Raw genomic sequence first — 27,019 nt, forward strand, 5'->3', positions numbered from 1 at the left:
TATTTCTTCCCCAGCGCAGAGTTGTGCCTAGAATTACACCCCAGAACAGGAAATTTATTTTATTATTATGCAGCTGGTGCAATGCATATGCAGATGAGTACATATTCCTCGCATTTAGCAAATTCCACTATGTACAGTGAGATGTTTCTCTCGGCTCGGCCCTGAACCGGCGATAGCTTCATCTTCAATGGCAAATGGGAAATGCAGGGCTTGATGGAGTGACTGTCCCGCCATAAATGACTTGATCACCTGGGTTGGCAAAGACCGTCTCCCGTCCTTCAACAGTGGAACAGCCATTACCAACATTCGCGACGAACAGATCCGGATAAGCACTCTCAAAGGATGATGGAGTGCCAGTACCTCCACTGATAACCACATCTGCGCAATTCATGTACAACTCCCGGTTGCCGATCAAATTGTACCAAGTCCACGCAAAGAGGGCTTGGCCGTTGGCGACGTCTCCAGGTATCTTGAAGTTATACTTGGACACAAGTGGACATCCGCCCTCCATGGATTGAATGACTTTGAACGTCTTGCCATTGTCGTAGCTCAGAGAGAGCTGGCAAGAGCCACCGCCATGGGTTGCGGAGCCCGTTATGGTCATGTTGTAGGTCTGACCTGCGGTATACTGTGCGGTTGCGCGCCAGGGAGTGTTGGTCTGGTATCCTTTGCAGGGGAAGTTAGAGCCTGTCACCTGTTAGACATGTGCGGATTCATTGTGATAATGATTAAGGGGCGAAGCACCATCGCTGTTGAGAGGGCTGGTCATCGAATAGTCGATATCCTCCTCAGGCACCTGTGGGTCGAAGCGACTGCGAAGAGGATAAGGCCAACTCATTTCCATATGAGCTGCTGCCAGGCTGGCAGTGAGCAGACCCATCACGACTTTGCTGAGCATCATTGTTGCTGCCAGGTGACTTCCCTTTGTCTTCGATTGGATGCTTTGAAAGACTTGGTGAAGGGATGCATATCATTGTTGTCAATTCCTTTGTTCTTATACCTTTGGTCCTCGCCAAGTTTCTGAGGGTGACTCTTCGGGAATGGTGAAAATGGACACTCCCCCCAGGTTACATCTCAACTGTTGACGTCTCAGTCCCATTGAGACTGTCGGCAAAGCAAGGCCTGCGACGTTCGATAGCAGAAGAGTTCAGGTTCATTGCATGGAAGTTGTAACTGAAGAGCTCCACTTGGCCTGGCTGGGTTACATGGGCGCTCGATTCTTCTTCGAGGCGGTTTCAGTATGCTATACCTGGTTCATTCTCTCAACTGGATGACGATCGCAATTTACTCAGTAATGTCCTCCGTTCGCATGGGGCAATCAACATTCCGGTATGCGTTGAGACCTCCAGCACCATGGGTTACAGTGACAGCTTGAGATGAGGGGGGTCAATGGCCCTGTTTGATGCTCGCTCGAAGACGACGATGAACCTCAAGAGACTATCACGCGTATTCGGTTGGATTCGATGATTCTTGGTCAATCTACATGAACAGCGGCCTAGGACGGGAAAGGAATGTGCTATCGGTTCCTGGTATAGATCTCGCGTTTAGCTGAGACTATCCCCACATGACCTGAGACGAGTCTCCCCTGGGACAGCATGAATCGGCAATTTCAAGTCCTGCAGAGCGATTGATTATTGATAATGCGAAGCGACTAGCTAATCCCACAAGAGTCCTAGTCTCCGGTGGCCGTTCAATCACATTGAGAAATTTATGAGGGGGAGGTACTTGGCGCCCTGGTCTAATCTCCTTTCGACCAGGGTCTGAAGCAAGTGCCGACTACGGGGTACTTTAGGTCTATACAACATTATAATCCTACTGTTACACTTGTTTGATAGATTGATCGTGTTCGATTGTCTGGGGATTAGTTGCACTTTCACGCGCCTACTCTCGGCCTCAGGACTATGCAATTAAATTCATTCGGCCCTGCAGGGCCCATAAGGTCTTCACCCTCATTAGTCTCTATTATTCTGCCTCCACATAGACCATTATGAGAATAGAGTTGTGCTTGGAAGGCAAGACTATGTACACTCTTACCTAGTCGTGACAGCCAGACGGTGTGAAGGCTTTCTAATGCTACTCTTGGCGTCTAACAAGTCCGAATCTGGTGCATCAAATAACAGGCATAGAACGCATAACCATCGTATAGAGGCTATCGCTTCAAGATGCTGATCAGCTTTAAGTCCCCCTTCAGCTGTACCGCCCTTTGAAAATCGAATCAGACAAAGGCGAGTGCCAGTCATGAATCGAAAGCAAATGGAGATAAGTACGACAAGTCATTGGGACAAAACCGAAATAACGACTCCAGGAGTTTTATGAGTTCCACCTAACTAGAATTACATTTCCATGCCATATAGGGATATCGGATGGTTCGGAGTCATATAGTACGAATTCCAACTGTCATATAGTAGGGACATCGAATGAGTAAAATCATCCTATAGTAAGGATATTGAAGGATTTAAACCGCTATACAGTAGAATAATATCCTTACAATTATACTAAAGTCGTGTCCGGGAATCCACATAGTAACACTGCATATTCAAGGTATATATACCTAAGTGTAATATATGATATCCCTACTACATAGTGATTTGAATCAACTGATATACTGAAGGTCCTAAATACCTTATTTTGGTTTGGTCCCAAATGGCTTACCATAAATAAGAATGTCTTCGTGTTTATAACGTATATACAGGCATCCTGTTATGGCAGGTTAGCAGATATCACTTATATCTTCACAGACTGCAAACCCCGTACAAGTCTCTAGAAAACAGCCGCTCTTGGCCAAGTACAGAGCTCTTGGACGATCATTTCATAGTCTGTTATTGAAATCCCACTAAGGGATTCATTAACATGAAATAGAGATCGGCCATTGTGTTTGTGGCCTTACTAATATGCTGTTATCGCCCCCTCTAAGCCACTCTCGCTCGGGCTGTGTGCATGCTTTTATAGTCATGCTGAGAGGACGACTTGGAGGTTAAAGATAAGAGTACGTTCATGTTTACAGGCTATTATTATTAGAACAAGTTCAGTTGGCATATGACTCTCAAACTTGTCCATGCCAATAAACTCGAACTGGGGCCGTCTATCCACCATTACGCTGATCATCAGCCAAGCGGAGACCAACAATGCAAATGCTTCTGTCGCGAGATCCATAATAGGGGATTCGGTCATGGAGCAATGATGGTTTTGGACTCCTTTATAACTGATCGGTGCTGCCTTGGTGTTGCCTTGAGGCTGTGTTGGTCCTCACACTCTCCGGTTATAACCATGGGTGTATCGAGACGTTTCGGTTTGTGATCTTGTTTCTTGCTATTTGTTCTTGCTTCTATTTGCCTGTCCTAGCAATGCTGACAAGTTCTAAAAGATTGCGACTCGATCAAATGACAATATGACGCGAAATTTCTGGAACAGCCAGCATCCTTTCTCCACCAAGTCTGCTTTGGTCTCTGTTTTGCAAATCCTCGCAAGTCCGGCTCGCAGTACTGCGCATGATGAACCAAGAGCAACCACAACAGTGATCGTTCCAGCCACTAAAATCTATTATCCGCCATCCGAGTCTGCGCCCGTCCCGGTCACAAGCCCCGATCGTTGGGTGCTCCCGTTGGTCGGACTGTCCAGGGATGCTACAACGCCTTGGGGGGCCAATGTTACGAGTGGGAATGGCACGGTGAATGCGTATACGATATCTCTTGGGCAAGGCGATAGCGACAATGATTGTGGGGGGAACGGCACCCAGCTGCTGAGCCGAACACAGTACCCCTTGGTGGACGCCCAGTTCATAGGAGACCTCAATGGCAACCGTGCCAATCTCTCTGTATCCCAGAACAGCCATCACATACTCAACCTGGGGAACGACTCTCACCTGACCGTAACCACCAGCAGTGATGACGAGGATTTTCCCATCAGCACAGTTCCCTTTGGCTTGAACCTCGGCCATAAAGGCGAATGGAATGGTTCACTTGCACTAGGCGGGCTCTACGACGCCAATCGGCTCACCGATGATGCGACATCCTGGATCTCCATCGCAGAGACCATGAACAACAATGGCACCTTTCTGCAGACCGGCAAGCAGACCCTCTCCGCCGTCATTGTACGCATCTGGCAGTATAATCCCAGTCCGAGCATCACCAACCCGAGCATCAACGCCAGGGTCAAACGGTCCGGTCCGTTCTCGGCCTCGGACGAGTCTGAACCCAGTGTCGTCTATTCTGCTCGGTTGGATCTGACCAGCGACATGCTGATCCTACCACGGGACTGGTGCGGCCGCAACATAACGCTGGAAATCAACATGTTCCCGAACCGAGTCGCGAGTGTCTCTAGTTCGATTTTGATCGGAATCCCCGGGAACCTGACCGACAGCAGCAGCCGGTGCAGCTTCGAGCAGGATACTGAGGTGATTGTCCTCGGTCGTCCGTTCTTTCAGGCGGCCTACCTCTACGTTGACGTAACCGGCGAACTGAGGATCCTTCCTGCCAATCAGTACGACCTTCCACCCAAACCGGTTCCGTTCAATGCAACTGCGAGACCGGTTCTGCCTGACCGCCGCACCTCAACGTACAGCCCCGGTGCTGCGGGTGGAACGTTGGTCAAAGGCAGCTGGGGCGACCGAAACTTGCCTGTTGGGACGACGGTCAATCGTGCTCTTGTCGTTTTGCTCGTGCTTGCTGGTTTTGCATTCTTGCTTTGAATAGACACATACCGCTAGCAGAAACCAATGATACCCATCTATTGTGTCCTTGTGAAGTGGATGTTCTTCTTTCGGTAATCACGATGTTCGTACACCGGCTCCAACCGAGACGAGGATATGGACGTGTAAATTTGCATCATCTAGTCTGGCGCAATGAGATAATCGGTTCAATTCACCATGCACGTAGCAATGCTGATGGGCCTACCAGAGACAGAGCATTAATTTGTTTTACTGGAAAGAAAAGTGGCCAGGTACTTCGGCGCATCACGAGAAGAACAACTGCAGTACATTCCACTGGACGATATAATACCCTCTCCTTGCCAACATGAGTATTAGATTAGAAGCAGAAAATCTGGTCGGTCATCTTCGAAACTGGCCCTGGCTTCTGGAATCCAATCGCAGCCAGCATCTTCTTGGTAGCGCTCACCATGCCCGGAGGCCCGCAGAGGAGGACCTTAGTGTCAGGCGAAGGCGCGAATAGTCGCTCGCTGAGGACCTCCTGGTTGACGAAGCCGCTTCCATACGCCCAATTCTCCGGGGCCGTGTCAAGCATGTACCACAGCTTGAAATTCTTGGGGTATTTGCGGGCAAACTGCTCGAGTTCATCCCGCAGTAAGATGTCTGCCTCAGTTCTGTTGGCGTAGATAAGGCTGATCTCCGTCGTATCACGCTCATCTTCGCAGATAGCACGGATCAGCTGGTACATAGGTGTGATTCCTGTTCCGCCGGCTACCATTCCCATCTTCTTGCAGAACCCTGGTTTGTAGCGCATCGCGCCTTTGGGTCCTCTGAATTCGACCTCGTCACCCACTTGCAGGTTCGCTAGGTATTTTCCAGAGAGCACGCCATCCGGATAGCATTTCACGACTAATTCCAGCCTTCCTCGGTCTAGGTTGTTGGAAACGGGTGTATACGACCGGCTCACGGTGACACCATCGATAACAGCGCGAATGGCGACGTGCTGACCGATGGGTAGACCAATCACTCCATTGCTATCCGGTAACCCGAACACGAAGCGGTATACGTTTGAAGATAACTGATCCTTCTGGATGAGCGGCAGGCGCTGAAACTCCTTTGAATCAAGGAACCCTTTAAGCAAGTGCGGGTCAGCCCTGGGCACCTTACGTGCCTTGATATGCGGTGGATACTGCAGGAATCCCGACTCGATCTTGGTTAGTTTGGCGGCTTTACGTGCGATCACACCACCTGCTGCCGCACAAATCAGAGTAGCTGCGAGAAATCCATTGGCGAAGCCCCCCTGCGGCAACCTTACCCCCCTTAAGGGCTGAGACAGATATCTGTGGAGTGACCCCGTGGTGTCAAGTGCGTACAGGGAACCGCGACGGTAGACATAGATCAAGGAGGCGACTGCTCCCAGCAGACTGGTGACCGCTCCTACGTATCGGGTTGCTGATGAAGAAGCAGGAGTCTCGACGGGGCTCTGAGCAATGATGCGAACTTTCTTCGGAGCGACATATTCTTTCGCGCCCTGAAGGGTTCCGATCAGGAATTCCTCGAGAATTTCGCGCGAATCTTCTGAATGGCCGATGTCTTCAAATGCTTCTGTCGCATCTGAGCCGGCAACTTCCGCCAGAACATCTGCGCCGCCAGGATGGTCTTTCTGGTATTTTGTCACATCGTACACTGTCAAGTCTAAGCAACTGAAGACTTCAAAGCTTGCACTCTCCTGAGGGGTGCATGCGACTTACCTTGTCCGTGGATCACAATCCAATTGTCGTCTTTGCGGTTATGCAGCGCAACTTCCTTCAGCGTGTACTCGGGTAAAGCAACAGCAGGGCTTTTCTGAGCACCGCTGACATCTGCCATGGTTGAAACAGTCATTGCCAATGGTATCATGAATCAAAGGGAAGGCTTCAAGTGAACATAAGTACGGAGTACGTAGTGTTGATTTGGGGGGGAGGTAGTTCACAGATCTATAAAGCATGTTGGCATTAGCAAACATAGAGCAAAAGCATTGGCCGGTGAAAAGACGGATAAAATTCATTATTGCTGCTCAACCACTCTGTATCCGTACTCTATTCTTGTCTACACCTGAGTACTCCGTCCTAACGATCCTTCTGCAGATATTTCATTCAGTTGGAAATGAGAACCTGATACCGACCTCCAGTATCCACTCTCGTTCGCCTTCACCGGCGCAACTTCCCCTGCCATCCTAGCGCACGACACCAATTTTCCTCTCGAATCGGCATTTTTACCTCGGCACAAACACACTTTGCTCTCGCGTTTGTTTTTCTTCTGAGATTCGGCCGGAACAGGGCGGTCGGGTTACCGAATTGCACACGGTACGGAGTATACTCCGTAGCTTCTCACTGAATGAACAGGCTAGGCTGTTCATCGCTTGCAATGTGCCAAATAGCAAACGGACAACATCGGCATCCTGGTTTCTCTTAAAGTCACTCGAAGTGAAGCAGATAGATCCGTGATGGTTATTGAATTGCCTCTAGACATCTGTCCCCTTGTAGGGAGTGCTGTTGTACTTGTACATGTACTATCTGCATAAGCAGAAATCTCTGGATAGTGGTGGGACTTCACTGTCGATCACTCGATTAGAGTTGGATTTAATCTTAGAACACAACACAAAGCTTCAAACAGCCGAGGCACCCCTTGAAATAATAAGGCTCTTCTGGGAGATCGTCGCTGACCATCTCAGCGCATCGGTCTTGTCGAGACGGACTCGCCGATTCCGTTGATTCCTTGGATTCCTTAGAACACGGCCCGGATACATGAGGTGGATACGCTATGCAGTGCTGCTCTGGTTCCTCTTGCTGTAGCTCGGCTTTTATCCGAGTCGCATCCTATCTCGAGGCATTCTGCATAGATTTGCAAAGTCGTGTAACCCCCTATAAATGACCGAGGATGGCTGTCCGTCCAGGTTTTCGGTTTGTGCCCGACAACATCCCATGCCTCCAAATTATTCTGCTGTGGAGTCTGCATATCAGTTTGTGACGAGATGTCGACGACGACAACAAAGCTCTTTCACCTTCTGGGTGAACCCCTCTCGACAGCAAAAGAAATTCAGTTTGAATCAACGACGACTTATGGAGACCTAAGACATCTGGTTGCGGCGCACTTCGCGATCGTTGAGCCCAGTGGTAAGGACCATTCGAAACCCCCAAGAGCACATATAGATAAGCTGACTCTTGCAGGCATTGGATTCATATCGCAGGATTCGATCCTACACGACGTGCCCGAAATCGCCGCATCTGATGAGATCATCAGCATCACAATCGATGGGAAGGCGGTGCGCGAAATACCAGGCCCCAAGGGTCTTCCAGTCATCGGAAACTTCTTTGAAGTCTATCCCGACCATCTGGGCAACCACCAACGCCTTTTCGAGCAGTATGGGCCGATCTTCAAGACAACCAACATGGGTCGCACCGTATACCATACCAATGATCCACAGCTCTCATCAATCATTTTCGCCGAGACAGACTTCTTCACGAAGAAGATCAATGCCGCGCACCCCCTGCATCCGATCAAGAATCAGGAAGCCGGTGTATTTTTGGGCGATACTGATACGCCAGAGTGGAGGACAGCACATAAGTTCCTGCCACCAGCACTTGGCCCCAAGGCCGTGCGTCATTATGCGCCCATGATGCAGGAAACGGTTGAAGATGCGTTCACCGTCTTTGATGCCTTAGATGAGAGAGGGGAAGCATGGAATGTCTATCAGTACATGCTCAAACTGGGATCGCAGGCGGTTGGCAAGTTGGTCCTTGGAATTGATTTCAAGCACTTCTCATCTATCGATGAGCCTCCACATGAACTTGTCTATCGCATTGCGGAGTCCTTGGAGCTGAATAAGAAAGTGACTGCGTGGGGTGATTGGTACGCCAAGTTACCATTCGGCGACCCGCAACGGTTGAGAAATGCCCGAGGGCGTATCATCGAGATGGTCAATGAGTCCATCCAAAACGCGGCTCGCGGAGGCATTGAAGATCTCCCTCTACAGGATGCGGCGTTGAAAGCATCCAACATGGTCGGTACGTAATAGCTTTCTATAACCTGGACGAAATACCTCGGCTGATTACACTAGACTACGCTCTCCGGGCCACCGACAACAAAGGCGAAAAGCTACCCAAGACCAGTCTAATGCAGGCATTGGTGGTAGCAACAGGAGCCGGTTTTACAACCACCAGTTCATTATTATCATGGCTCATCTACGGCCTCGTCACCTACCCCGGGGTGCAGGAGAGGTTGCTGCAGGAGCTGATTGACAACGGCATCGATGCCGACACGCAACTTACTGCGGACTTGACGGATCGCCTAACCTTCTTGGACAAATTCATCAAGGAGACCCAGCGTCGGCATAACCCTTCGTATCAGCCTGGGCGAACCGCCAAGGTAGATATGATTCTTCCTGGCGGCTACAAGCTTCCACAGGACTCGGTCGTTATTGGCGCTCTGCACCACCTTCACAATAACCCAGACGTGTGGAGCAATCCTGCGCGGTTCGATCCTGATCGCTGGGACACAGAGGAGGTCAAGAACAGACACAAGACTGCCTATATTCCCTTCGCCACTGGTCCTCGCATGTGTATCGGTTTCAACTTTGCTTTGCAGGAAGTTAAAGTCTTCCTGCCCAAGCTGGTGTACCGATACAAGTTCACCAGGGAGAATGATGGGCATATCGAGTACGATCCCATGTTCCAACTGATTCGACCGACCAACCTATATGTTCGCGCCGAACGGCGTGTTAAATGGCCACCAAGATCAGACAATGCGGTTCCGTCACCTTCACTGTGATGACGACGTTTCTATTTCAATTTGCACATTTACTACCCTTGACAGGGTTTATTCCTTGATTAGAAGCTTCTGTACAATAAGCTAGCGTTTCGTTCACTTTCACTTGGAATTATTTCTACAGGAATCGACTTCCGTGCGGCTCAGGAGAGACAATGAGTGGGATCTTTTAAGCGGCATCTGTAAAACGATGAATTTTTGAGGTTCTAGAAGCATAACAACAACATGACGTTATACAGTCATATTTGGCCAGTCTACACAAGACCTTACCACACCGGTCCAGTCAATAATAATCTTGAGTGTTCATGAGCACCATCTAACAGAAGGTTGCAGCACTTTCATTGGGGAAAACGTGGTCAACATTGCAGGATGGGTTGCCGCCAGGGACAAAGAGCGGAGTGGCTAAAGTCGTCATTGTTACCAACCACAGCTCAAGATGGCAAATGTAAGTGCAGTGGCAACATACCATCAACATCCAGGTCCATGCTGGGATTACGCACGACGGACAAGTCGCCCGCCGGGGTCAGCCTCATTTCGCAGTTGATCTGGTCCTGGCCGCCGTCGGTGGTGTTACTGCCCGTCCAGATATCGATGTGGCGTATTCCAGAACTGGTCCACTCCTCTACACATTGGGAGCAAAGATCCTCAAACCGAATGTACTTGTGCAGATACGGGGAGAAGATGACTTCGCACTGCGTGAACTCGCCAGGGGCCGACGCGAAGGTCAGAGGATCGTCGAACGTGCCGATACCCCCGGCTGTGAGGCCACGACCACAATCATAGGCGATTGCAGGACCCGGGGGATCATTGTCGGGGAATCCATAGAATGTATGTGTGACTGCAGGGACGATGTCGCATGCTTGAGCTGATGCAAAAGCCATAGTGGACATGGCAGTTATAATCAGACGATCTCTCATAATTGGTGTGTCGCTGTATGGCTGCAGTATTCCCTTGAATTTAAGACATTGTGATCAACCCATATGGTGCGCCAATTTATATATTCGGCGCCGTTATGGTGCCATGGTCATTGTCTCGGACTGTCATTCCTCAATGACGTCGAGTCCTTCCATTGTTGAGACTTTCCGGGTGCTTCGTACACATGAGTAAGATGGACAGAACCAGACAGTAGGGCATACACGCAGCTACATACAGATGAGTGCGAAATGTAGGATATCCTATTGAGATTGTTGTTGGTTGTTGTCGTTTTGATTTCCAAGGAGGATCAAGCCATTTCGGCCGATTTGACTGGAAATGGAAACGGGCGATCGGCGATGGTTGCCTATTTTTTAGCTTGTTTTTGGAATGAGGGAAACAATCATCTTGGCGACGGAGAGGAAAGAAAGGAATTCGCTTTTACTGTACCAACTCCGACCAGTTGAATGACTGATCTGTTCACATGGCGTCCACCGACTCTGTTCCAGGCAGATTTAATGGTCTGCACAGAAGAGTCCTCGGCGAACTGGGTCTTCTGACACTATGGCATTCATCGTTGGACGTCAAGGTTCTCTGTGCACAGCGCTTCATCCGACTCTTCGCCTATGGAGGCTCAACTCTGATATTAGCTTCATATCTGTCTGCCTTGGGTATCTCAGATGACCGCATTGGCTTATTTATGACCTTGACTCTGGTCGGCGATGTCGCAATCAGCTTTTTCCTTACTCTCTTCGCAGACGGAATAGGCCGCAGAGCAGTCCTGGCTTTGGGTTCTGCGCTCATGGCCTGCAGTGGTGTCGTCTTTGGTCTATTTGATAATTACTGGATTCTCTTGACCGCTGCAGTGCTCGGTGTCATCAGTCCTAGGTGAGTTTTCGCCCGGCTCTGACCCGACGTCTGTCCATCTTGTTCACGATTGGCTTCTGCAGTGGTAATGAGATTGGTCCTTTTCGAGCTGTTGAGGAATCTACTCTGGCTCATCTCACCGCCAAAGAGCATCGCAGCGATATCTTCGTCTGGTACTCCTTGATCGGCACCGCAGGCACCGCCCTCGGAATGATGGTGTGCGGATGGAGCATCAACCTGTTGAAAACCACTAGAGATTGGCAATATCTCAATGCATGCCGGATTGTCTTCTTTGCATATGCCGGAATCGGTGCAGTCAAGTTTCTTCTTTCCATCTGCCTAAGTCACGAGGTTGAAGCCGCCAAGAAGGACAAGAACAGTGCTACTGCCTCTCGACAGCGACGAGCAGCTGATGGTCCGGAAACCCAACCTCTCCTGGGTGAAAGAGCCAACGAGGACAATCAGAAGAAGTCACTCTTCTCTTTTCTCGGCAGTAGCGATCTCGTGTCTTTAGTCGTCACACTCTTTGTCTTGTTTGGTCTGGACTCGTTCGCTTCAGGTTTGGCATCATTGTGCGTATTGGTGGCACCCTAAGATGACAGCACACATTAAACTGACCGTACTTCACAGATCCTGGATGACATACTTCTTCAAGCGCAAGTTCTCTCTGCCCGAGGGAGAGCTCGGCTCGATCTTTTTTACCACCAGCCTAATCTCTGCCGCATCCATGTTGGTTGCATCCTCCATAGCCAAACGCATTGGTAATGTCAAGGTTCGCTCTTCGCCTTCAATTGCATTCTTCCGTCGCCGTTTGGGTTTCTGACTATGCGGCAGACCATGGTCTTCACCCATTTGCCGTCTGCCATTTGTCTGGCTCTCATCCCAGTTCCATCCGCCCTGCCGGCAGCCTTAACCTTCTTGATCCTCCGTGCCTGTTCACAGAGCATGGATGTCGCCCCACGCAGTGCCTTCTTGGCCGCTGCTCTTCCGCCCGAAAAGCGCACTGCAATCATGGGCGCCATCAACGTCGTCAAGACTTGCAGTCAGAGCTTAGGCCCGTTCATCACTGGTGTCCTGGCCGATCATAATCTTTTTGGTGCTTCCTTCACGCTTGCGGGTGTCCTGAAAGCAATCTATGATATCGGCATGCTGATAAACTTTGCGGGGAGAGAGTGTGCGCAAAGGATGGCTTCGGATCGGCCCGGAGAGAGCGCTTAGATGTCTGGTTGCGAATATGAAGCCTAAGTCCCGCTGTGATTTGCGAGTTACAACATACACTAGGGGCAGGTTTATTTAAGTATCTAGATCATCCTACCGCAATTCATCATTCTACTGGTTGTACAGATTGAAAAGCTCTCAGGGAACTCCTGGGATCCTAAGGTTGATGGCAAATTTCCTGACGAAATTCATATTATCACAATCACATTTTCATATTTCTTGTATGGAGAGATTGTCTTCTGAGGGTCAGCTGCGATTGGTAGTGTCGTCTTCACTAAATGCAGCATGCAGGCATAGACTTTCTTCACAGGACCATCTTGAATTGTGGATCCCTATCATCGTTGCATCCTGTATACTGCGCATATTTGCCCTGTGCCTTGTCTCTATTGATTTTAGCGCAGTATAAGACATTCAAAAGGATCCTGAACCCAAGATCAGTTGGGCGACTCTAAATTGATCTTGACAGAGCTGTTGCACTTACATGACCCATGCGAATATAAGCAGGCCGAGAACTATCGTGTGGCCACGATGGTAATCTGGCTTATCCTTGTCGGGATAGTTGAATGCTATAGAAACCACGCATGTCAGTCTGGGAACTTCAGCAAGTAAGAGGAACGAAGTCTCACTAGCTACAAACCCTCCACAATTTGCAATCGCCAGCTGCATTGCCGACGTCGTGGCCCTTTTATAATGCCCCGCGGAGTTGTTGGAATTCCAAACCAGGATACATGGGACGCTGCTGTACATGCCTGTTGCCATGAGGAAGGTCATCCCATATTTGACTCTGGCGGACTCAATGTTGGCAATTGCTCCGTAACCAGCAATCGCAATTGGCAGGATAAAGAGCATAATTACACCACGAAGCTGCAACCGGTCCGAGATGAGAGCCACAATAACTGGGGAAGAGGAAGGCATGCGGTCAGCGACTGAGTACATGGTGGATCGATTGATGATCAAAGAGCCCACCTGTGATCACAGCTGCGACAGCGTACGGAATAACAGTCCAAAGCTGCACCTTGTTCGCATCGTCTGCGAAGCCGCTTTCCTTAATGATAGTAGGTAGCTATTTTCCTGTCGTGAGCAATGATATCTGTTTGGTGGCAGTCAAGAGTCGACTGACAAAAAGACCAAAAGAGTATAATCCAGACAAGATGGCAAAATACGCTGTTGCTGACAGCCACATTTTCAAGTCCAGTACACCTCGGACAACCTCAGACCACCTGAAAGCCTCATGTTCAGCCTCAATAGTTCTGTTGCGTGATGTCAGCAGAGATCGAAATTGGAAACTCAATAGTAATAGGACATGCGGCTCCTGGGTTAAAATTGGTAAAAACATCGACATACCCTTCTGGCACAGATAAATTATCAAGTTGCATTCTCTCACGGGCGAACTGTCGTTCCTCAACTGTCAAGAAAGCTGCCGTTTCTATGTTGTTGGGAAGACAGAGGTAACTGAGAGCGCCACATGCAAAAGTCTGTAAGGTATCAGAAATAGCATAGACATTCTGTTCGAAGAGTTGACTTGCCAATAGACCCTCAATGATCATAATCCAACGCCATCCTTCAAGACCACCTCGTGGTCCAATGGCGGCCAATCCGCGAGCCAGAAGTCCTATTATCAAGAACGAAATACTTCGCATCAGCAATCACCTTGAAAGAGTTAACTGGAAGGAGGTTGATTGTTACCTCCAAAAGCCCCCGATAATGATGCTGCCGTATAGAATAGACCAATGCGAAGGGCTAGATCTGAACGTTTATAGAAGAAAGACAGGTAGAGTACCTGACGGAGTCTTAGTCTCGCTCACTGGAACAGAGCCCGCCAGTAGCTGAGAGAAGGATCCGGGATACGCCTCACATACCATGCCAGGCAACAGTCCTCCCTCAGCCACACCGAGTATGGCACGGACAGCAACAAAGCCAGCAAAATTACGCACAAAACCCAGACACATGGTGATAATTCCCCAGACCATCGTGAGAGTAGGTAGCCAGATCTTCGGTGACGCCTTCTTGATTATCAGATTACTCGGCAGCTCGCTATCGGCACGCGTTCAGCAACATGGTCACAACCTTCCAGCCATTGAGTCTCACCTGCAAATATATGTGAGATAGAAGACCGTAAGGCCTATGTCATACTGATGACCAGTGATGTTCAGATCATTTTGGAGACCAAGAATCTTTGCGTTTCCCACGTTTGTCCTGGAAGGAACGTTTGGATCAATCTTCAGTCTGGCACTAATTAGAGGCATTCTGTTTCCTCACCTGTCAAGGAAAGAACATAGAAAAAGAAGAGCCAGAATGGGAAGAATCCTATCGGAGGATATTTAGCTATTTATTGGCCATAGACGTCGAAGCGGACCAACCTCGTGTCCAGCTTGAATAGAATGCTTCGAGTTAGCTTTTGTTGGTAGGCATTACCAAAGGACATGTTATCTAGTGACTTATGTCTAACATCTTCCAATGTCGCGTGGCTAGGCTTCATTGTATCCATGGCTAGATGCTGGGGCAAATTGTAGAGAGAACATTGAGAATGAAAGCAATTGAGAATTTGAGATCATAAAAATAGTTCATCTAGAAGAGAATCGATTAAATATCGATTGAAGATCGCAGAAAGACGTGAGCAACCCCCGAATTTCGGCCATCACTTCTGCAACCGATGAGAAAATACCGGATAGTACAAAGTGATTTGTTTAATGTCTGTTTGTATCCCCGCATTTTCTTCCCCAGCCCAAGACAATCCCGTGTTGCTTGGATCGGGCTTTAAAAGCTTGGCGTTGGGGCCCTGGGGATACTGATTCGCTCTGTTATGGTCACGTGGACATCATCTGGTAAATTACCGCATGTAATTACTCCGTACGTATTCTTTCCGCTGGCATTTGCCGGACTCAACCGACACCGCCCGGAGTCCAGTTTTGGCGCCGAGGCATCGATCATCAACAGCTTGGCCCGGTAGATGGCCAATTCAAGATCATGGCATGTCTTGCTCATAAGACCAAGATCTCTAAGTCTCTTCAATCGTGCATGCTACGCTACTCAATCGGCACTGGTTGAAGAAATTGAGAGAATATGTCAAAACTATCCAGCAGCCTCAAGGCTCTGATAAACGCCCCGAGTGCGCGGCCAAATACTGTCCCTGCCCCTCGCAATATACGCTCCGTCTACCAGAAAATTCAACAGAGCGCTCTAGCAAACAATGTTTCCTCGCCGTCATGGCTGGCGTTGTCGGTTCGTTAACCCTTCTTCAATTACCTAGCAAATGACTTGTTCTGAGATCGCTTTGACTTATCCGATTGTTTTCAACCAACAGACAGCCGCCACGATGACCATGAACTCTCCTGAATCTCTCGCGATCTTGTTTCAATTGGTTGCATCGGCTCAAACAGAGGACGAAAGCATAGCCACAGCAGAGCTGATGCGCGAGGTGGGGCTGAAATGCATCAGTTTCAACGGCATCCCGCGGACGATCAACTGCCTCAATGCTTTCAAAGCGAGCTTGCCCGAATCCGTCAGCAAAAGACTATCACGTACTCCGACTCGAGCCCCAGACCCCGGGAATATCAATGAGATCGGTAGGCGCGGCCGAGCCTTATGGGACTCCATCTACCGGCCCTTTGAAACCAAACTGGTCAACAAATTGGCGGATTCACATCCTGATCTTCCCGTTCACATATTGAACAGCCATTACGGTGCACTATTGTCGGATCCCGCTGGGCGGACTACCGGCGCGAATGCTGGCCGCATAGTGACGTCTATTGTCGCGATTTCATGCCTGCGTGCGCAGTCTGGAGTGGGACCGCAAGTGACATCGCATGTGTTTGGCCTGCGAAAGGCAATCGAAGATGGATCGTGGGTTGATGATGCTGAAACTGAGCAAGGTGCCCGGTGGCTGGCCAGTGACGAGGGTACTACATGGATACTGGCCAGTGTGGATGATATTGTTCAATCGATCAGCGAGGGCGCGGGATCAAACTTCGCCCCGCTCAGGACTTCTAAACTGTGATTACCTTGCCCTGTAACAGTGGTGTTGTTGTGAATAGATTCAGTGACCCTTGCTTGGTGTATGTATATATGTATATAGAGTCGTCTTCCTTGCAGAGACCATATACAAAAGGGAACAGCTCAATTCCTTCGAATCGACGTTGTATATCCCATGCAGAGCACGTCACTCTGTCAAGTCTCACTGGAGGATGGAAATGGTGCTAACCTCCGCTTCCCCCTCAAAATTCCGAAGGATGGTTGGATTGAGGTTCTATACATGATGTCTACACGAAATGTTATCTACATGACAGCCAGCATTGATCAGGTCTGATTCCCAACCTTGGGATTGAGCGGCTTCATTCCATGATCTTCAACTGGTCTGCAACAGCAAAGCTCGCCCCTGTCTTGCTTCGGACTTCCTCAACTTCTACCCCTGGGGCGAGCTCCGTCAGCAGAAGCTCCCCTTTGCTTCGATTAACCTGGAAAACACACTAGATAGCCACGGTCAGTCGGGCTATAGAGTCTGAGGTTGCACGCGAGTTAATAGACTTACAAGTTCCGTGATGATCGTACTGACGCAGTTTGCGCCTGTCAAAGGCAGGCTACATTCCGCGACGACCTTGGGAGATCCGTCCTTGGCTGTATGACTGGTAGCGACAACGATCTTGGTTTGGTCTGGATTAGAGATCAAGTCCATAGCTCCTCCCATTCCCTTGAAGACCTTTCCGGGAATCATGTAGTTCGCTAGGTCGCCTTTGGCGCTCACTTGCAGGGCCTGCTTATCATTAGCCCGGTACTCTATCCGTTCACAAGCATAATCTGCTTCACTCACCCCAAGGATGGACACATCAACATGTCCGCCCCGAATCATGCCGAACGATTCAGTGCTATCGAAAGTAGCCGCGCCTGGCATGAGGGTGACCGTCTCTTTCCCAGCATTGATGATGTCCCTGCAAGCTAGTCAATTCATGCGTATACCAAGTTCAAGGGATAGAACTTACGGGTCAACTTCGTCCTCAGTGGGATACGGTCCCTAGTTATATCCGTTAGTTGATGTTGTTTGGCCAAATTCGCAGGCTACCCCACCATGCCCAGAATACCATTTTCTGATTGCACCCAAACTTTCGTGCCTTCTGGTAAGAATGACGGAGCCAGTGTGGGAATTCCTGAGCGAGTGTCAGCGCTTGAGGAGCTTTAGAAGACTAGCGTACTCACCAACACCCAGATTAACATAATATCCTTGCTTTAGTTCTTTCGCTGCTCTCCGGGCAATGCGGTTTCTCTGAGCCATGGCAGGGTCACTTAAGGTCTTAGTCGCATCCTCATTTTCTGGAGTCCGCAATTTTCTGATTTCGATGTGCTTCTCCGCCGTAGCAGGAACAACTCGATCCACAAAGATGCCCGGCAGATCGACATCGTTAGGGTCAATGGAACCGACGGGAACGATATTTTCCGCCTCCACTATGGTAAGAGTGGCAGCTTTCGCCATGACCGGGCCGAATGCTTTCGTTGTATACCTGGAGGAAGTTCCATTGTTCAGCAAGTTGACTGACGCATGAGCAGATACCAGACTTACCTGAAAACACAGTTTCCTGCCTCATCTGCTTTCCAGGCACGAAGGATAGCCACATCACCCGTGAGGGCTGTCTCCATCAAGTAAGTTTTGCCATTGAATATCCTCGTCTCTCGTGGTGTGCCACGCTCCAATACTTTTCCAGACTCATCTAGCCGGACGGGAATTTCTCCTGCTTGGAGTAACGTGTCTGCGAAATAAAGTAAAATCAGAACTGTAGGTGCAATTTATTGAATGAAAGCTTTCGACTGAGGAAAACTTACGCGCTCCCGTAGGAGTGAAGAATGCCGGAATCCCAGCCCCTCCGGCACGTAATCGCTCGGCTAATGTTCCTTGGGGACATAGCTCAATAGCAATCTTCCCAGTCAAATACTTCTTCTCCAAAGCCTTGTTGTTCCCTAGATAGGATAGGATCAACCGATCTACTTGTCCGGCTTGAGTAAGTGTAGAAAGCCCTCCTCTTCCAGGAGCGCCAGCGTTGTTTGAAACGGCTGTCAGGGAATGCAGATTTTCAACTCCTCTGCGATTGATCGCTGATAGAAGTGTATCTAAGTAATGTCAATTTGTCTGTTGAACCCTTCTTGTTGGGAAGAAATTTACCTGCGACGCCGCAAAGGCCAAAACCAGAGCTCAGGATTGTAGATCCGCTCTTGAGGTCACTGACAGCCTCATCTGCATCTCTGAATAGTTTTGAAACGCCACGCTCAATCTTGCGTGCAAGTGTCTGTTGCTGCGGAGTGGCAGTTGAATATCGTACATAGCGAATGGTTGTTGTTAGAAGACCAGGTCGCGCACACGCTTTATAACATGTCCCTAAGTGTAACCGTGGACGGGTAACAGTATGTGTTCTCCACATAGGAGATACGATTGCTGAACCCCGCAAAGTCGCCATTCCTTGGCAGCAAGAAGAGAAGTATGCCACCCAGGATAGAAAAGCAGGGCCGTGACTCTATATACTGGATGAATCTGGATTGAGATCTTCTAATAATCGTTCTCTACATCGAGAGAGCCCTATGGCATCTCTCATGGAAATCGAAGAGTGACGCTCCGTGCGGCAATCGGAGCTACTTCTGGGCACCGACAGGAACCCAGTGACCCACCACTTCACAACCACACTCAAGATTATTGCAGCGCAAAGGATAATCGGCACCTAGAGTATTACTGTGGATTGCAGTATCGGTGTTATTGGCCAAAACCCAGGTCGGCTGTATTGGCAAAGTCGAACCAATCCCAGTTCATCAGATCTTCCAGTAGGACGTCAGGAATATTCATGCCGAATGCCGAGTCTGCCCTGTTTACTGCATCGATGATTTGGTGGTCAGACATCGCGGAGAATTGTAGCGTCTCCGGCCATAGCGTAGAGGGATCCATTGGTGGTTGTGTCAGTGAAGGTATGGGGCAGTAATCGCTCAATGTAGAGGAGGGCTGTAAGGACTCTACCGGGGCTGATTCGATATGTTTCTGGGAAACAAAGCCCACATGAGCACGCCTAACAAGCTCTCGTAGCAGTCGTCCATACAAGACAGATGCACCTTCTCTGTGAGCTGGGACGGCGCCAATCCGCTCGAGGACATCGGCCGTTTCCTCAATCAAATGTCGCACACTCGGTGCCAAAATGGACCTGCTGTCCGCTGGCGTCACACTGAGGCTAAGGGCAGAACATGCAGCAAAGGCGATCATGATCACTGTATTGTTGGGCATGGACTTTAGCCGCGATTCTCCTTGAATGGCTGCCCGCATGACATTCAATGCAGAAGAGAGGCCAGCAGCGCGGAAAAACCGCTTGACCTCGAGGGGTGCTGTGGGATGATTGATCACGCCACCATATGTAGACAGTTGCGTGTGTGTTACCAATATCTCAACGTACGGTGGAAGGCAGCGGGCTTTCCGTGTTATATTAGCAAAGAATTGCTTCGTGATGAAACTTTGTAGATAAACGTACAGGGTCCACCAATCTCAAGTGCCCAAGCCGCATACCATTGATCATAGAAGTCTTCAATAAGTTTCTTGATCCTAGAGGCCAGTGAGCCTTCTTCAAGAAACATAAAAGTCGGGAGGAGTGATCGTACGACTGAGCAGCTTCAGATCCGATGTCTCCAAGTCGGCAACTGTCGCAACGCGATTTCACTTTTCTCAAGAGTTCATCCTGCCGTATAATGATGTTAGCTGCCTGCAAGCAAACCATCATGCGAAGATGTTTCGAGGGGTTGTCTTACTAGATTCCTCCGGAGAACAGCCATAGAGTTCATCGGCCCATCTCGAGAATCGGCAATATCAGAGATATGCCATCTGTCACAATTTTCGATGAGGGCAGTTAGGGGAACTGTATAGCTTCGCCCCCGGGCCAAACAGACACTTGCGGTATACAATCAGCCAAACTCGCCGTACGCATATCTTCGACTATAAGCTTCAGCACATACCCACGCTCCAGGACAAATAACGCGATCCAAGCCCTCTCACGTCTACGTAACAACCTTCGGCCCCATTCTGAAGCCGGATCAACAGCTTCGAATCCATCCATGTATAAGGCTCTCTTTGCATCAATGCAGTCAGCCTTCGCAAGCCTGTTCTGGAGAGTACTATCGAACCCAGTCGAGGGTGTCACTATCTTGTTGAGAGAAAGGTCCAGCGCAACAGTCAAAGCCATTGCAATATAGGAGCACGTGTCATCATCGCCAGAACTGCTCCCTGGGGCCATCCATGGAACGTTTACCATGAAGGCCAAAACAATTTCCACTGATCGATAACGCTGAACAATGACCTTATAAGCCAGTGATGTACAGTGCCTCGTTAATCTTTTGGATAAGGCGGCTGTAGAAGGATTAAACCGGGCAGCTGCAGCCAGCATTGAAGTGAAAAGAAAGGCAGACTGCGAGCGTACGAATGACACAGTATGCACAGTCGGGTCCAGACCCCACCTCGTGTGGGCCAAATTCTCGTAGAAGCTATTGGCGAATTGGTGAGTTCACCGACAAGATACATACTAGGTTTAATAGATTGACTTACAAAGAAAAAAGTAATTCCGCCTCATGCAAAGTAGTCAAGCCCAGTTCGATAGGGTCCATGTCCGGGCCGAGGTCTAGCTTCGCCTTGACTGGAACGAAAAAAGATCTGGCAATGGGCAAGTCCTCGTTGGGGCTACTATTCGGTCTGAGAGACGATTGTGACCCAGACGAAGTGGACAGTATGGGTGCGTCACGGCATTCGGCTGACGAAAACTGGAGATCAGAGGCTCTGGCCAGAAGTTGCAATGGATTCTCCGCGTCATCCAAGGCTAGATTGTCCCCAGCAGCGGCTCCTTGCGGAGATTTCGTCCGTGACTGGTCAGGGTCATCTGATGTCTCCTCGACCTCACTCCGCGCAGAATGCCCTTGTGTCCTACTAAGGAGATCTTGCAGATCCGAGATAAGTTTCCGAGCAGCATCAGATCCTGCTGCATCAGTCTTGGGGCGCTTAATCGCCTCCTCTATTTGGTGTAACGCTTTGTCCAGTCCTTTGCGTTTGCTACAAGCGGATGTAAGCATGTATTATTGTAGTAGAAATAGGGATAGGGTCCGGTGACTCTGACTTCTTGACACCCTTTTGTCTACCAAGATGGTGACTGGGTACTATACATTCCAGATTTGCTTGTTTGCATCTGTCACAGCAGGTACCCTCGCGGCTGCGCTTGCATCGTATTTTGCTTCTTCGGCAATTTAAACACGCAGCCTGTCGTCCATGCGGCGTTCTGTTCGACTGTGGTGGATCGGCTGTGCCATCCATCGTCTTCCTTCGGAGGCACGATTCTTTGTTCAAACCATTTCAAGCATATTCCCAAATTCCATACGCATATTTACCAAGGGATGGAGCAGTCTGTCAAGGTGGTTTCAATTACTGGTCCACCGTCACAAACAGCGCGTGTCCTAGGATATAGGATGCAGTGATTTGTTGTTATTGTCGAAAGTAGTCAACCACGATATTTTCCATTAGGGAATTATGTGGTCTACCATTGCCTGGGATTTCGGCATCCACATAAGCCCCATTCAGGTCAGCCAGGCCGGGGAGATCAGCAATGTACGGAGTAGTGCAAACTTGATACTTGCGGGGGGCCAAAAAAAAAAAGAAAGAAAAGAAAAGGAAAAGGAAAAAGAAAAAGAAAAAGAAAAAGAAAAAGGAAGAAGGCAAGAGAAAAGGAATGTGTGTGCAAATCTTTGGAAGTAAAACGGGTAACAAAGTGCAAAAAGAAGCCGTGGCCTAACGAAAAAGAGAAGCCGAACGCGGGGGTCGAACCCGCAACCTTGAGATTAAGAGTCTCACGCTCTACCGATTGAGCTAGCCCGGCTGGGAGATATTTCGATTAGGAATACTTCGTCTTATGGAGATTAAACACTCATTCGTGGCCTAACAGCAATTGCCAGATTTAATACATTCCATGAATGACTTCTCATCTTGCCGCTGTTTTATTGACTATACACGGTCGAGCACTATTGAGCTATGTTGATGCGTTCCAGGAAATAAAAAAATGTGACCGACGCAGGGATCGAACCTGCAATCTCTTGATCCGAAGTCAAGCGCCTTACCATTAGGCCAGCCGGCCCTGTGATTGGATGTGGCGAAAGCTTTTTATCATTCCGAGAACTACTAAAGTTTTTGGACGCTTAGCCCAAGGATGTACTGTTACATAATCGATTTCGAGCCTTTCTCTTCATGGGCCACCTCAGAAATAATAATATAATGAAGTACTTCCTCACTCCCCTCATTTTTCTGATCCGGAAAGAACGTACGGAGTATCTCTCAACGCTATCATGTATTCTATTATCATATCACACATCGTTGTTCGTAACGTCCTAATGACCGTCGCGACCTGACAGGTGATTTCCATATTTTGGACGTCAGCAAGGAAGAAGCCAGGGTGACTTTTATCCAGGGGTCATTTGTCTGGCTCGCAAGACATGATCGTCAGATAGCAGAATATTCGTCTCCCCGTCTAGAAATTATCCAGTATGTCACCCATGTTAGACTATGAAGTCCGCGGCTCACTAGCCGTTTCGGTTGCATGTGTGTTAGCAGGAAGAGCACCGCTAGTCGTTGATGGAACTTCAGGTATGGGCTGATTGGGGGCCTGCTGTTGTCTGTTTGACGGTATTGAAGGCGGAACTTGCAGCGTCTGGCCTGGCGTTGGACTATAGGCCATTGCTGGACCAGACGCAGCACTGTCTCCGCGATTGCTTCCAGAATCGGAATGGACATCTGACATGACACTCCGTGGCAGGGATACGCCAAGGAGAGGAGCGGTGGCAGCAACAGGTCGCTTGGAAGGCCTTCCGACCTTGACTGGAGCTGGACCCAGCATAGGTGGATAACTGAATCCGAAACCCCACCGAAGCCACAGGCCGACTTTCCTCCAGAATACCATTTGTTGCCATTTCTCTTGAAGCACCTGCGCCTCCTCGAAAGTACGAGCTTGAAAGCCTTTGCGGCAGAATAAAAGGAGCAGACAGGAGACAATAGGAGCGAGCATGCACCAAGAAATTGGGAATCCTCGGCGAGCCTGCCAACCCCTCATCAAGCGTTGAAACTGAAACCAACTCTCGATGAGGCCGACGATGAGCCATACTCCGAACCATCCCAAAATGCAAGCAAGCAGAATACCGAGTGGAGAGATAACCCCGTAATAATAGCGGTCGTAGAGCCAGCTGCCGCCGTCACTACCATCATAGTAGGAGTAGCTGCTACCGCTATCGGCGCTACTGTCATAGCACCCGTACTCTCGGTAAATGGTGTGCTGGTAGGAGTTACTGAGCCTGTTCAGACTCGATGCGGGCAATTGTGTAGGGTCAATGAATGCAAGAGCCCTGGTGTATGTGGTTGGCTGAAAGGGTTGTCTATCGTCCACGGAGTAGCTCGTTGACATGGACGTCGCTAGCAGAGCGTCTTCAATAGCGTTAGGAACATAGACTGGAACCGCAGTGGTCACGGTCCACTGCGAAGAGCACGACGTTGGCGCTGTAAGTACCATGTCCACGAAGTACTGCGTGATAATATTTGAGTCTTGGTAATTGTAGTACTTGTAGGTTGACTCGATCCCTGCACCAGATGGATAAAGCACTTGAACAACGGTGACAGCATCGTCATAACTGTCGCTTGTTACATGAGTTGCTGTTGAAAGGGCAGCAGGCATCGGTGATGCTGTCGGTGTGATTTCATCAATGAGAGTCCTTGTTGTGGTCCTGTAGCCGTAATCCTCGGTGTAGACATCTTGCTCGTACACCTTGGTGACTATCCACGGGGCAGCGAAAGCGCAAGAAGTTTGATGCAAAATGAGTGACAGAGATGCAAGTGGAAATGAGTGTGAAGGTGCCATTTTTTTTGGCTGTACTTGGGAACTGTGCTCCCAGAGGGTCGAACGAGGGAACGAGACTCAGAAAGAATATCAAATGGAAGGATAGAAAATCTGATCAAGGAAAATCCACCCTTCTGATGGTTTTTTTCCCCCTTGGAGAAAACACATTGCGCTACAAATGGGCACTGCCTAAACGGTTGATCAACGGATTGAGGCTCTCGCCTTTTGGTAAGGGGTCCGTGGTCCGGGTCGACGGACTCAACGGAGTTCGTAGCCCTCTGCGGCATAAGCCGCTCGGCCTGTGCCTCTGTGGTGGCCATGGTCCAAAGTAGCATACCTTCCCGGCGTGGTAATTGGACGGTCTTCAAGATAGGGGACAAGATGAAAAGACCAGGCTGGTCACGGTGTACAGTTAGCTCATTTTTGCCTCATTCGGCCAGTCAGCGAGTGGCCGACTAGCGAGTTCTCTCGAAACCAGACTAGGGAAAGGTCTGAGAAAATGAGGAAGTGGACTTGTGAGTTGTGATGGTGTCTGGGCCGGATAGGTACCACTAAGCAGTCTAGCCATGTATATCATTAATGGGAGAGTCTTAGAGGCCCTTCAAGCCCTGCGCTAGGGATCAAATAGGTCCTAGCAATCTTAGCAGGGTCGCATCGCTAAGAAAAGGGACCTAGAAAGGGCCTAGACACATCAGCTTACTCGCTTCTCATTGGGAGAATATCGACAGTCACCAAGGGCTCTCTTAAGCGACTCAGAATCTCAGGGGCTGCTTGGCCAAACTATCTCGTAAATAAGGGAAATTAAACATTGGACAATCTCTTACCTTATGGCTTATGGATATACTCGGTACCACATACTAAGGCAGAGAATACCTACTCCGGAGTAGAAAGATACCATGTGCCAAACAATGGGCTCATGCGGACTCTGCCAGACAGCAATGACCATTATTTGTTAATGGTTTGGTGACACTGGAGTACTTTACCGTTAATTTTGGTCGAAATATCTTGCTCAGTACTTTCCACATAGAGACGCAGATACAGATTGGATCGTGGCAATGCAAGTCTTTTGAATGACAATGAGCGCGATTTTCAGGTTGATGCGAGTAGAACAGTTTCTGTCTAGTGCCCTAGCGCATCAGCAACCTGGGCTATTCGCCCTAGCCCTAATGCAGATAAAAATCCTCAAGCTGAACCGTGATTGAGTGCTAGCTGTACAACAAGAGGCACAGGCTCTGAGAGTGATGATGTTAATTCAGGTCAGCCTACGATCTTAAACGTCCTTGATCAATAAGGAGAGTTAAGTTGTGTTGATTCTATGCAACCGCTTGTATTCCAGGAGACATTATGGAAAAGAAAGTACAGCAGGATAAGATGCACAGCTAGAGTTTGGCGACGACATCAGAAGAAAAATAATAGGGGAAAATCGAAACCAACATTCGGTATCACCGAAGCCTACGCCGAACAAGATGGCCCCCAGAAAGAAGTTGGAACATGAAGCTGTGATAACAAATGCAGGAGGACTTAAGTGGAGAGCGAGAATGACGGATAATCAAAACTAGGGGGGCATAACTTCGTCAATATCCATCGGAAAGAATCAGGGCAAATCGTGTCTGACAGATGCTACACATGGACGACAACGTTCGGTCATCGCTTGCAACATATAAAAGCAATCAGCCAGCCGTCAACAGTGCGCTGAAGGGTAACAAGAGGGAGGCAAGGATTTCTTTCAGCTTGCAGCTCTGAGAGCACGTAGTCTCGCTCCCAAGCCGTCCTCCAGCTCCGAGTCGGCCTGCTTCTGCTCTTTGACGTCTTCCTTGGGTGCTGCATCAGCATCCAACGCTAGGCGCATGTCCACACCCGCCTCGTCTGCAAGCTGTTCCATAAGACGATCAACTTCGGCCTCACCCTCGGCACCATACTCTTGCATAGAGACACCTTGAGCGACATCCTCTATCGCACTACTAGCGATTTTGAAATCTTCCGATCGCGCCAGGAAGTTATTTGCATGAGACACCAGGTTTTCGAGATTGACACTCTTCGACGCCGCATCCAGGCCCCTTGATGCCAGAGCGAGGGTTCGGGATGTATCGCGAGTGCTCTGAGCGGCTTTCAGTTCATTTATAATGACGTCCGCCCGCGCAGCCTCGGCTCTGAGGGTTACTTGTCGTCGTTTCTCTCGTACAGCAGAGGCCGCGTGGATACGGGCAATTTGAAACTCGCGATTCTTCATAGCCTTGTCCGCTTTTGCCTTTTCTGACTTGAATGTTGCCTCCGCGCGTGCAGCTTCCTTCTTAAGCCGGTTCGAGTGCAACTGCGATGAAGGAATTCGTCAGAAATGTTGTTTATTTCCCAACAATGGAGAGCGCAGCTCATAAGAGTGCATCCGCACAAGTGGAGGTTCCATCTCACCTTGACATTGGTGCGGGCTTCGAAGATAGGGTCCTTCCGAACCATTTTGTCTAAGATGCAATGACAGATCAACCTGTTAATATCAGGAGTTACAAAATCACTAACACAGTATCCAGAGCGCGAACCTGGCAGAAGTTGAAGCTGAATGGACAGATTGTTGGAGGCGGAAAGGCGGGAGGCAACAATGCAGCCGTGACTTCAGGTTCCTGATTAGGAGAAGAGAGGTGGAGATAGTGTTGATCCGTGGGACTATCATAACGGCGGGGCAACGTCGTCCCGATCTCCAGAGTAG

The 27,019-nt window shown here is 49.3% G+C and overlaps 12 protein-coding genes and 2 non-coding genes across 14 annotated transcripts; 4 read left to right on the plus strand and 10 right to left on the minus strand.

The window, feature by feature from the left end:
* Positions 1 to 184: 184 nt before the first annotated feature.
* Positions 185 to 901, minus strand: AFUA_3G03950 (lignocellulolytic auxiliary activity family 11 protein; the record flags this gene model as incomplete). Its single annotated transcript, XM_743622.1, has 2 exons — positions 185 to 687; positions 745 to 901. 2 exons carry the CDS (start codon positions 899 to 901, stop codon positions 185 to 187), a joined length of 660 nt encoding a protein of 219 aa, XP_748715.1.
* A 2,487-nt stretch (positions 902 to 3,388) lies between these two features.
* On the plus strand, positions 3,389 to 4,687 carry AFUA_3G03960 (uncharacterized protein; the record flags this gene model as incomplete). Its single annotated transcript, XM_743623.1, has 1 exon — positions 3,389 to 4,687. One exon carries the CDS (start codon positions 3,389 to 3,391, stop codon positions 4,685 to 4,687), a length of 1,299 nt encoding a protein of 432 aa, XP_748716.1.
* Positions 4,688 to 4,937: 250 nt separating this feature from the next.
* AFUA_3G03970 (putative cytochrome b5 reductase) lies at positions 4,938 to 6,529 on the minus strand (the record flags this gene model as incomplete). The annotated part of the gene is made up of 2 exons (XM_743624.2): positions 4,938 to 6,331; positions 6,397 to 6,529. 2 exons carry the CDS (start codon positions 6,527 to 6,529, stop codon positions 5,025 to 5,027), a joined length of 1,440 nt encoding a protein of 479 aa, XP_748717.1. The 3' UTR covers positions 4,938 to 5,024.
* A 1,129-nt stretch (positions 6,530 to 7,658) lies between these two features.
* On the plus strand, positions 7,659 to 9,454 carry AFUA_3G03980 (cytochrome P450; the record flags this gene model as incomplete). Its single annotated transcript, XM_743625.1, has 3 exons — positions 7,659 to 7,800; positions 7,855 to 8,691; positions 8,745 to 9,454. The coding sequence occupies 3 exons, from the start codon at positions 7,659 to 7,661 to the stop codon at positions 9,452 to 9,454; spliced, it is 1,689 nt and encodes a 562-aa protein (XP_748718.1).
* A 313-nt stretch (positions 9,455 to 9,767) lies between these two features.
* AFUA_3G03990 (uncharacterized protein) lies at positions 9,768 to 10,704 on the minus strand (the record flags this gene model as incomplete). Its single annotated transcript, XM_743626.2, has 2 exons — positions 9,918 to 10,704; positions 9,768 to 9,853 (listed from the first exon to the last, which is right to left on the minus strand). Exons 1-2 carry the CDS (start codon positions 10,366 to 10,368, stop codon positions 9,768 to 9,770), a joined length of 537 nt encoding a protein of 178 aa, XP_748719.1. The 5' UTR covers positions 10,369 to 10,704.
* Positions 10,705 to 10,766: 62 nt separating this feature from the next.
* On the plus strand, positions 10,767 to 12,448 carry AFUA_3G04000 (putative MFS transporter; the record flags this gene model as incomplete). Its single annotated transcript, XM_743627.2, has 4 exons — positions 10,767 to 11,251; positions 11,314 to 11,802; positions 11,861 to 12,002; positions 12,065 to 12,448. The coding sequence occupies exons 1-4, from the start codon at positions 10,848 to 10,850 to the stop codon at positions 12,446 to 12,448; spliced, it is 1,419 nt and encodes a 472-aa protein (XP_748720.1). The 5' UTR covers positions 10,767 to 10,847.
* An 86-nt stretch (positions 12,449 to 12,534) lies between these two features.
* AFUA_3G04010 (uncharacterized protein) lies at positions 12,535 to 15,120 on the minus strand. The gene is made up of 11 exons (XM_077804315.1): positions 14,809 to 15,120; positions 14,708 to 14,755; positions 14,537 to 14,644; positions 14,308 to 14,482; positions 14,135 to 14,228; positions 13,793 to 14,060; positions 13,569 to 13,698; positions 13,415 to 13,511; positions 13,075 to 13,344; positions 12,930 to 13,014; positions 12,535 to 12,870 (listed from the first exon to the last, which is right to left on the minus strand). Exons 1-11 carry the CDS (start codon positions 14,934 to 14,936, stop codon positions 12,753 to 12,755), a joined length of 1,521 nt encoding a protein of 506 aa, XP_077660471.1. The 5' UTR covers positions 14,937 to 15,120; the 3' UTR covers positions 12,535 to 12,752.
* Positions 15,121 to 15,511: 391 nt separating this feature from the next.
* On the plus strand, positions 15,512 to 16,445 carry AFUA_3G04020 (uncharacterized protein; the record flags this gene model as incomplete). The annotated part of the gene is made up of 2 exons (XM_743629.1): positions 15,512 to 15,670; positions 15,753 to 16,445. The coding sequence occupies 2 exons, from the start codon at positions 15,512 to 15,514 to the stop codon at positions 16,443 to 16,445; spliced, it is 852 nt and encodes a 283-aa protein (XP_748722.1).
* A 334-nt stretch (positions 16,446 to 16,779) lies between these two features.
* AFUA_3G04030 (3-oxoacid CoA-transferase) lies at positions 16,780 to 18,888 on the minus strand (the record flags this gene model as incomplete). The annotated part of the gene is made up of 9 exons (XM_077804316.1): positions 16,780 to 16,914; positions 16,977 to 17,198; positions 17,256 to 17,373; positions 17,425 to 17,456; positions 17,510 to 17,589; positions 17,639 to 17,940; positions 18,000 to 18,186; positions 18,260 to 18,544; positions 18,597 to 18,888. 9 exons carry the CDS (start codon positions 18,886 to 18,888, stop codon positions 16,780 to 16,782), a joined length of 1,653 nt encoding a protein of 550 aa, XP_077660472.1.
* Positions 18,889 to 19,060: 172 nt separating this feature from the next.
* On the minus strand, positions 19,061 to 22,086 carry AFUA_3G04040 (Zn(II)2Cys6 transcription factor; the record flags this gene model as incomplete). Its single annotated transcript, XM_077804317.1, has 8 exons — positions 21,565 to 22,086; positions 21,003 to 21,500; positions 20,417 to 20,941; positions 20,213 to 20,351; positions 20,066 to 20,142; positions 19,939 to 20,009; positions 19,222 to 19,879; positions 19,061 to 19,157 (listed from the first exon to the last, which is right to left on the minus strand). The coding sequence occupies exons 1-8, from the start codon at positions 21,756 to 21,758 to the stop codon at positions 19,061 to 19,063; spliced, it is 2,259 nt and encodes a 752-aa protein (XP_077660473.1). The 5' UTR covers positions 21,759 to 22,086.
* Positions 22,087 to 22,244: 158 nt separating this feature from the next.
* tK(CUU)4 lies at positions 22,245 to 22,317 on the minus strand. The gene has a single exon. It is a non-coding gene (tRNA).
* Positions 22,318 to 22,500: 183 nt separating this feature from the next.
* Positions 22,501 to 22,572, minus strand: tR(UCG)1. Its single transcript has one exon. It is a non-coding gene (tRNA).
* Positions 22,573 to 22,621: 49 nt separating this feature from the next.
* AFUA_3G04050 (uncharacterized protein) lies at positions 22,622 to 25,403 on the minus strand. The gene is made up of 2 exons (XM_743632.2): positions 25,143 to 25,403; positions 22,622 to 25,000 (listed from the first exon to the last, which is right to left on the minus strand). Exon 2 carries the CDS (start codon positions 24,337 to 24,339, stop codon positions 22,996 to 22,998), a length of 1,344 nt encoding a protein of 447 aa, XP_748725.1. The 5' UTR covers positions 24,340 to 25,000; positions 25,143 to 25,403; the 3' UTR covers positions 22,622 to 22,995.
* A 201-nt stretch (positions 25,404 to 25,604) lies between these two features.
* On the minus strand, positions 25,605 to 26,989 carry AFUA_3G04060 (putative SNF7 family protein Fti1/Did2). Its single transcript, XM_743633.2, has 2 exons — positions 26,728 to 26,989; positions 25,605 to 26,629 (listed from the first exon to the last, which is right to left on the minus strand). The coding sequence occupies exons 1-2, from the start codon at positions 26,770 to 26,772 to the stop codon at positions 26,045 to 26,047; spliced, it is 630 nt and encodes a 209-aa protein (XP_748726.1). The 5' UTR covers positions 26,773 to 26,989; the 3' UTR covers positions 25,605 to 26,044.
* Between the last annotated feature and the right edge of the window lie 30 nt (positions 26,990 to 27,019).

Source organism: Aspergillus fumigatus, chromosome 3 (assembly GCF_000002655.1).
Source record: "Aspergillus fumigatus Af293 chromosome 3, whole genome shotgun sequence".
In the NCBI taxonomy this organism is placed as follows: domain Eukaryota; kingdom Fungi; phylum Ascomycota; class Eurotiomycetes; order Eurotiales; family Aspergillaceae; genus Aspergillus; species Aspergillus fumigatus.

What these genes read in the sequence shown, in the direction of transcription:
- AFUA_3G04010 (XM_077804315.1), bottom strand. Translation starts at nt 14,936, where the DNA reads ATGGATACAATGAAGCCTAGCCACGCGACATTGGAAGATGTTAGACAT. An exon ending in ATTATCGGGGGCTTTTGGAG is followed by an intron (nt 14,061 to 14,134) that starts GTAACAATCAAC and finishes TCTTGATAATAG; the next exon opens with GACTTCTGGCTCGCGGATTG. An exon ending in TTGTGGAGGGTTTGTAGCTA is followed by an intron (nt 13,015 to 13,074) that starts GTGAGACTTCGT and finishes TGGTTTCTATAG; the next exon opens with CATTCAACTATCCCGACAAG.
- AFUA_3G04050 (XM_743632.2), bottom strand. Translation starts at nt 24,339, where the DNA reads ATGGCACCTTCACACTCATTTCCACTTGCATCTCTGTCACTCATTTTG.
- AFUA_3G04060 (XM_743633.2), bottom strand. Translation starts at nt 26,772, where the DNA reads ATGGTTCGGAAGGACCCTATCTTCGAAGCCCGCACCAATGTCAAG. An exon ending in AAGCCCGCACCAATGTCAAG is followed by an intron (nt 26,630 to 26,727) that starts GTGAGATGGAAC and finishes CCTTCATCGCAG; the next exon opens with TTGCACTCGAACCGGCTTAA.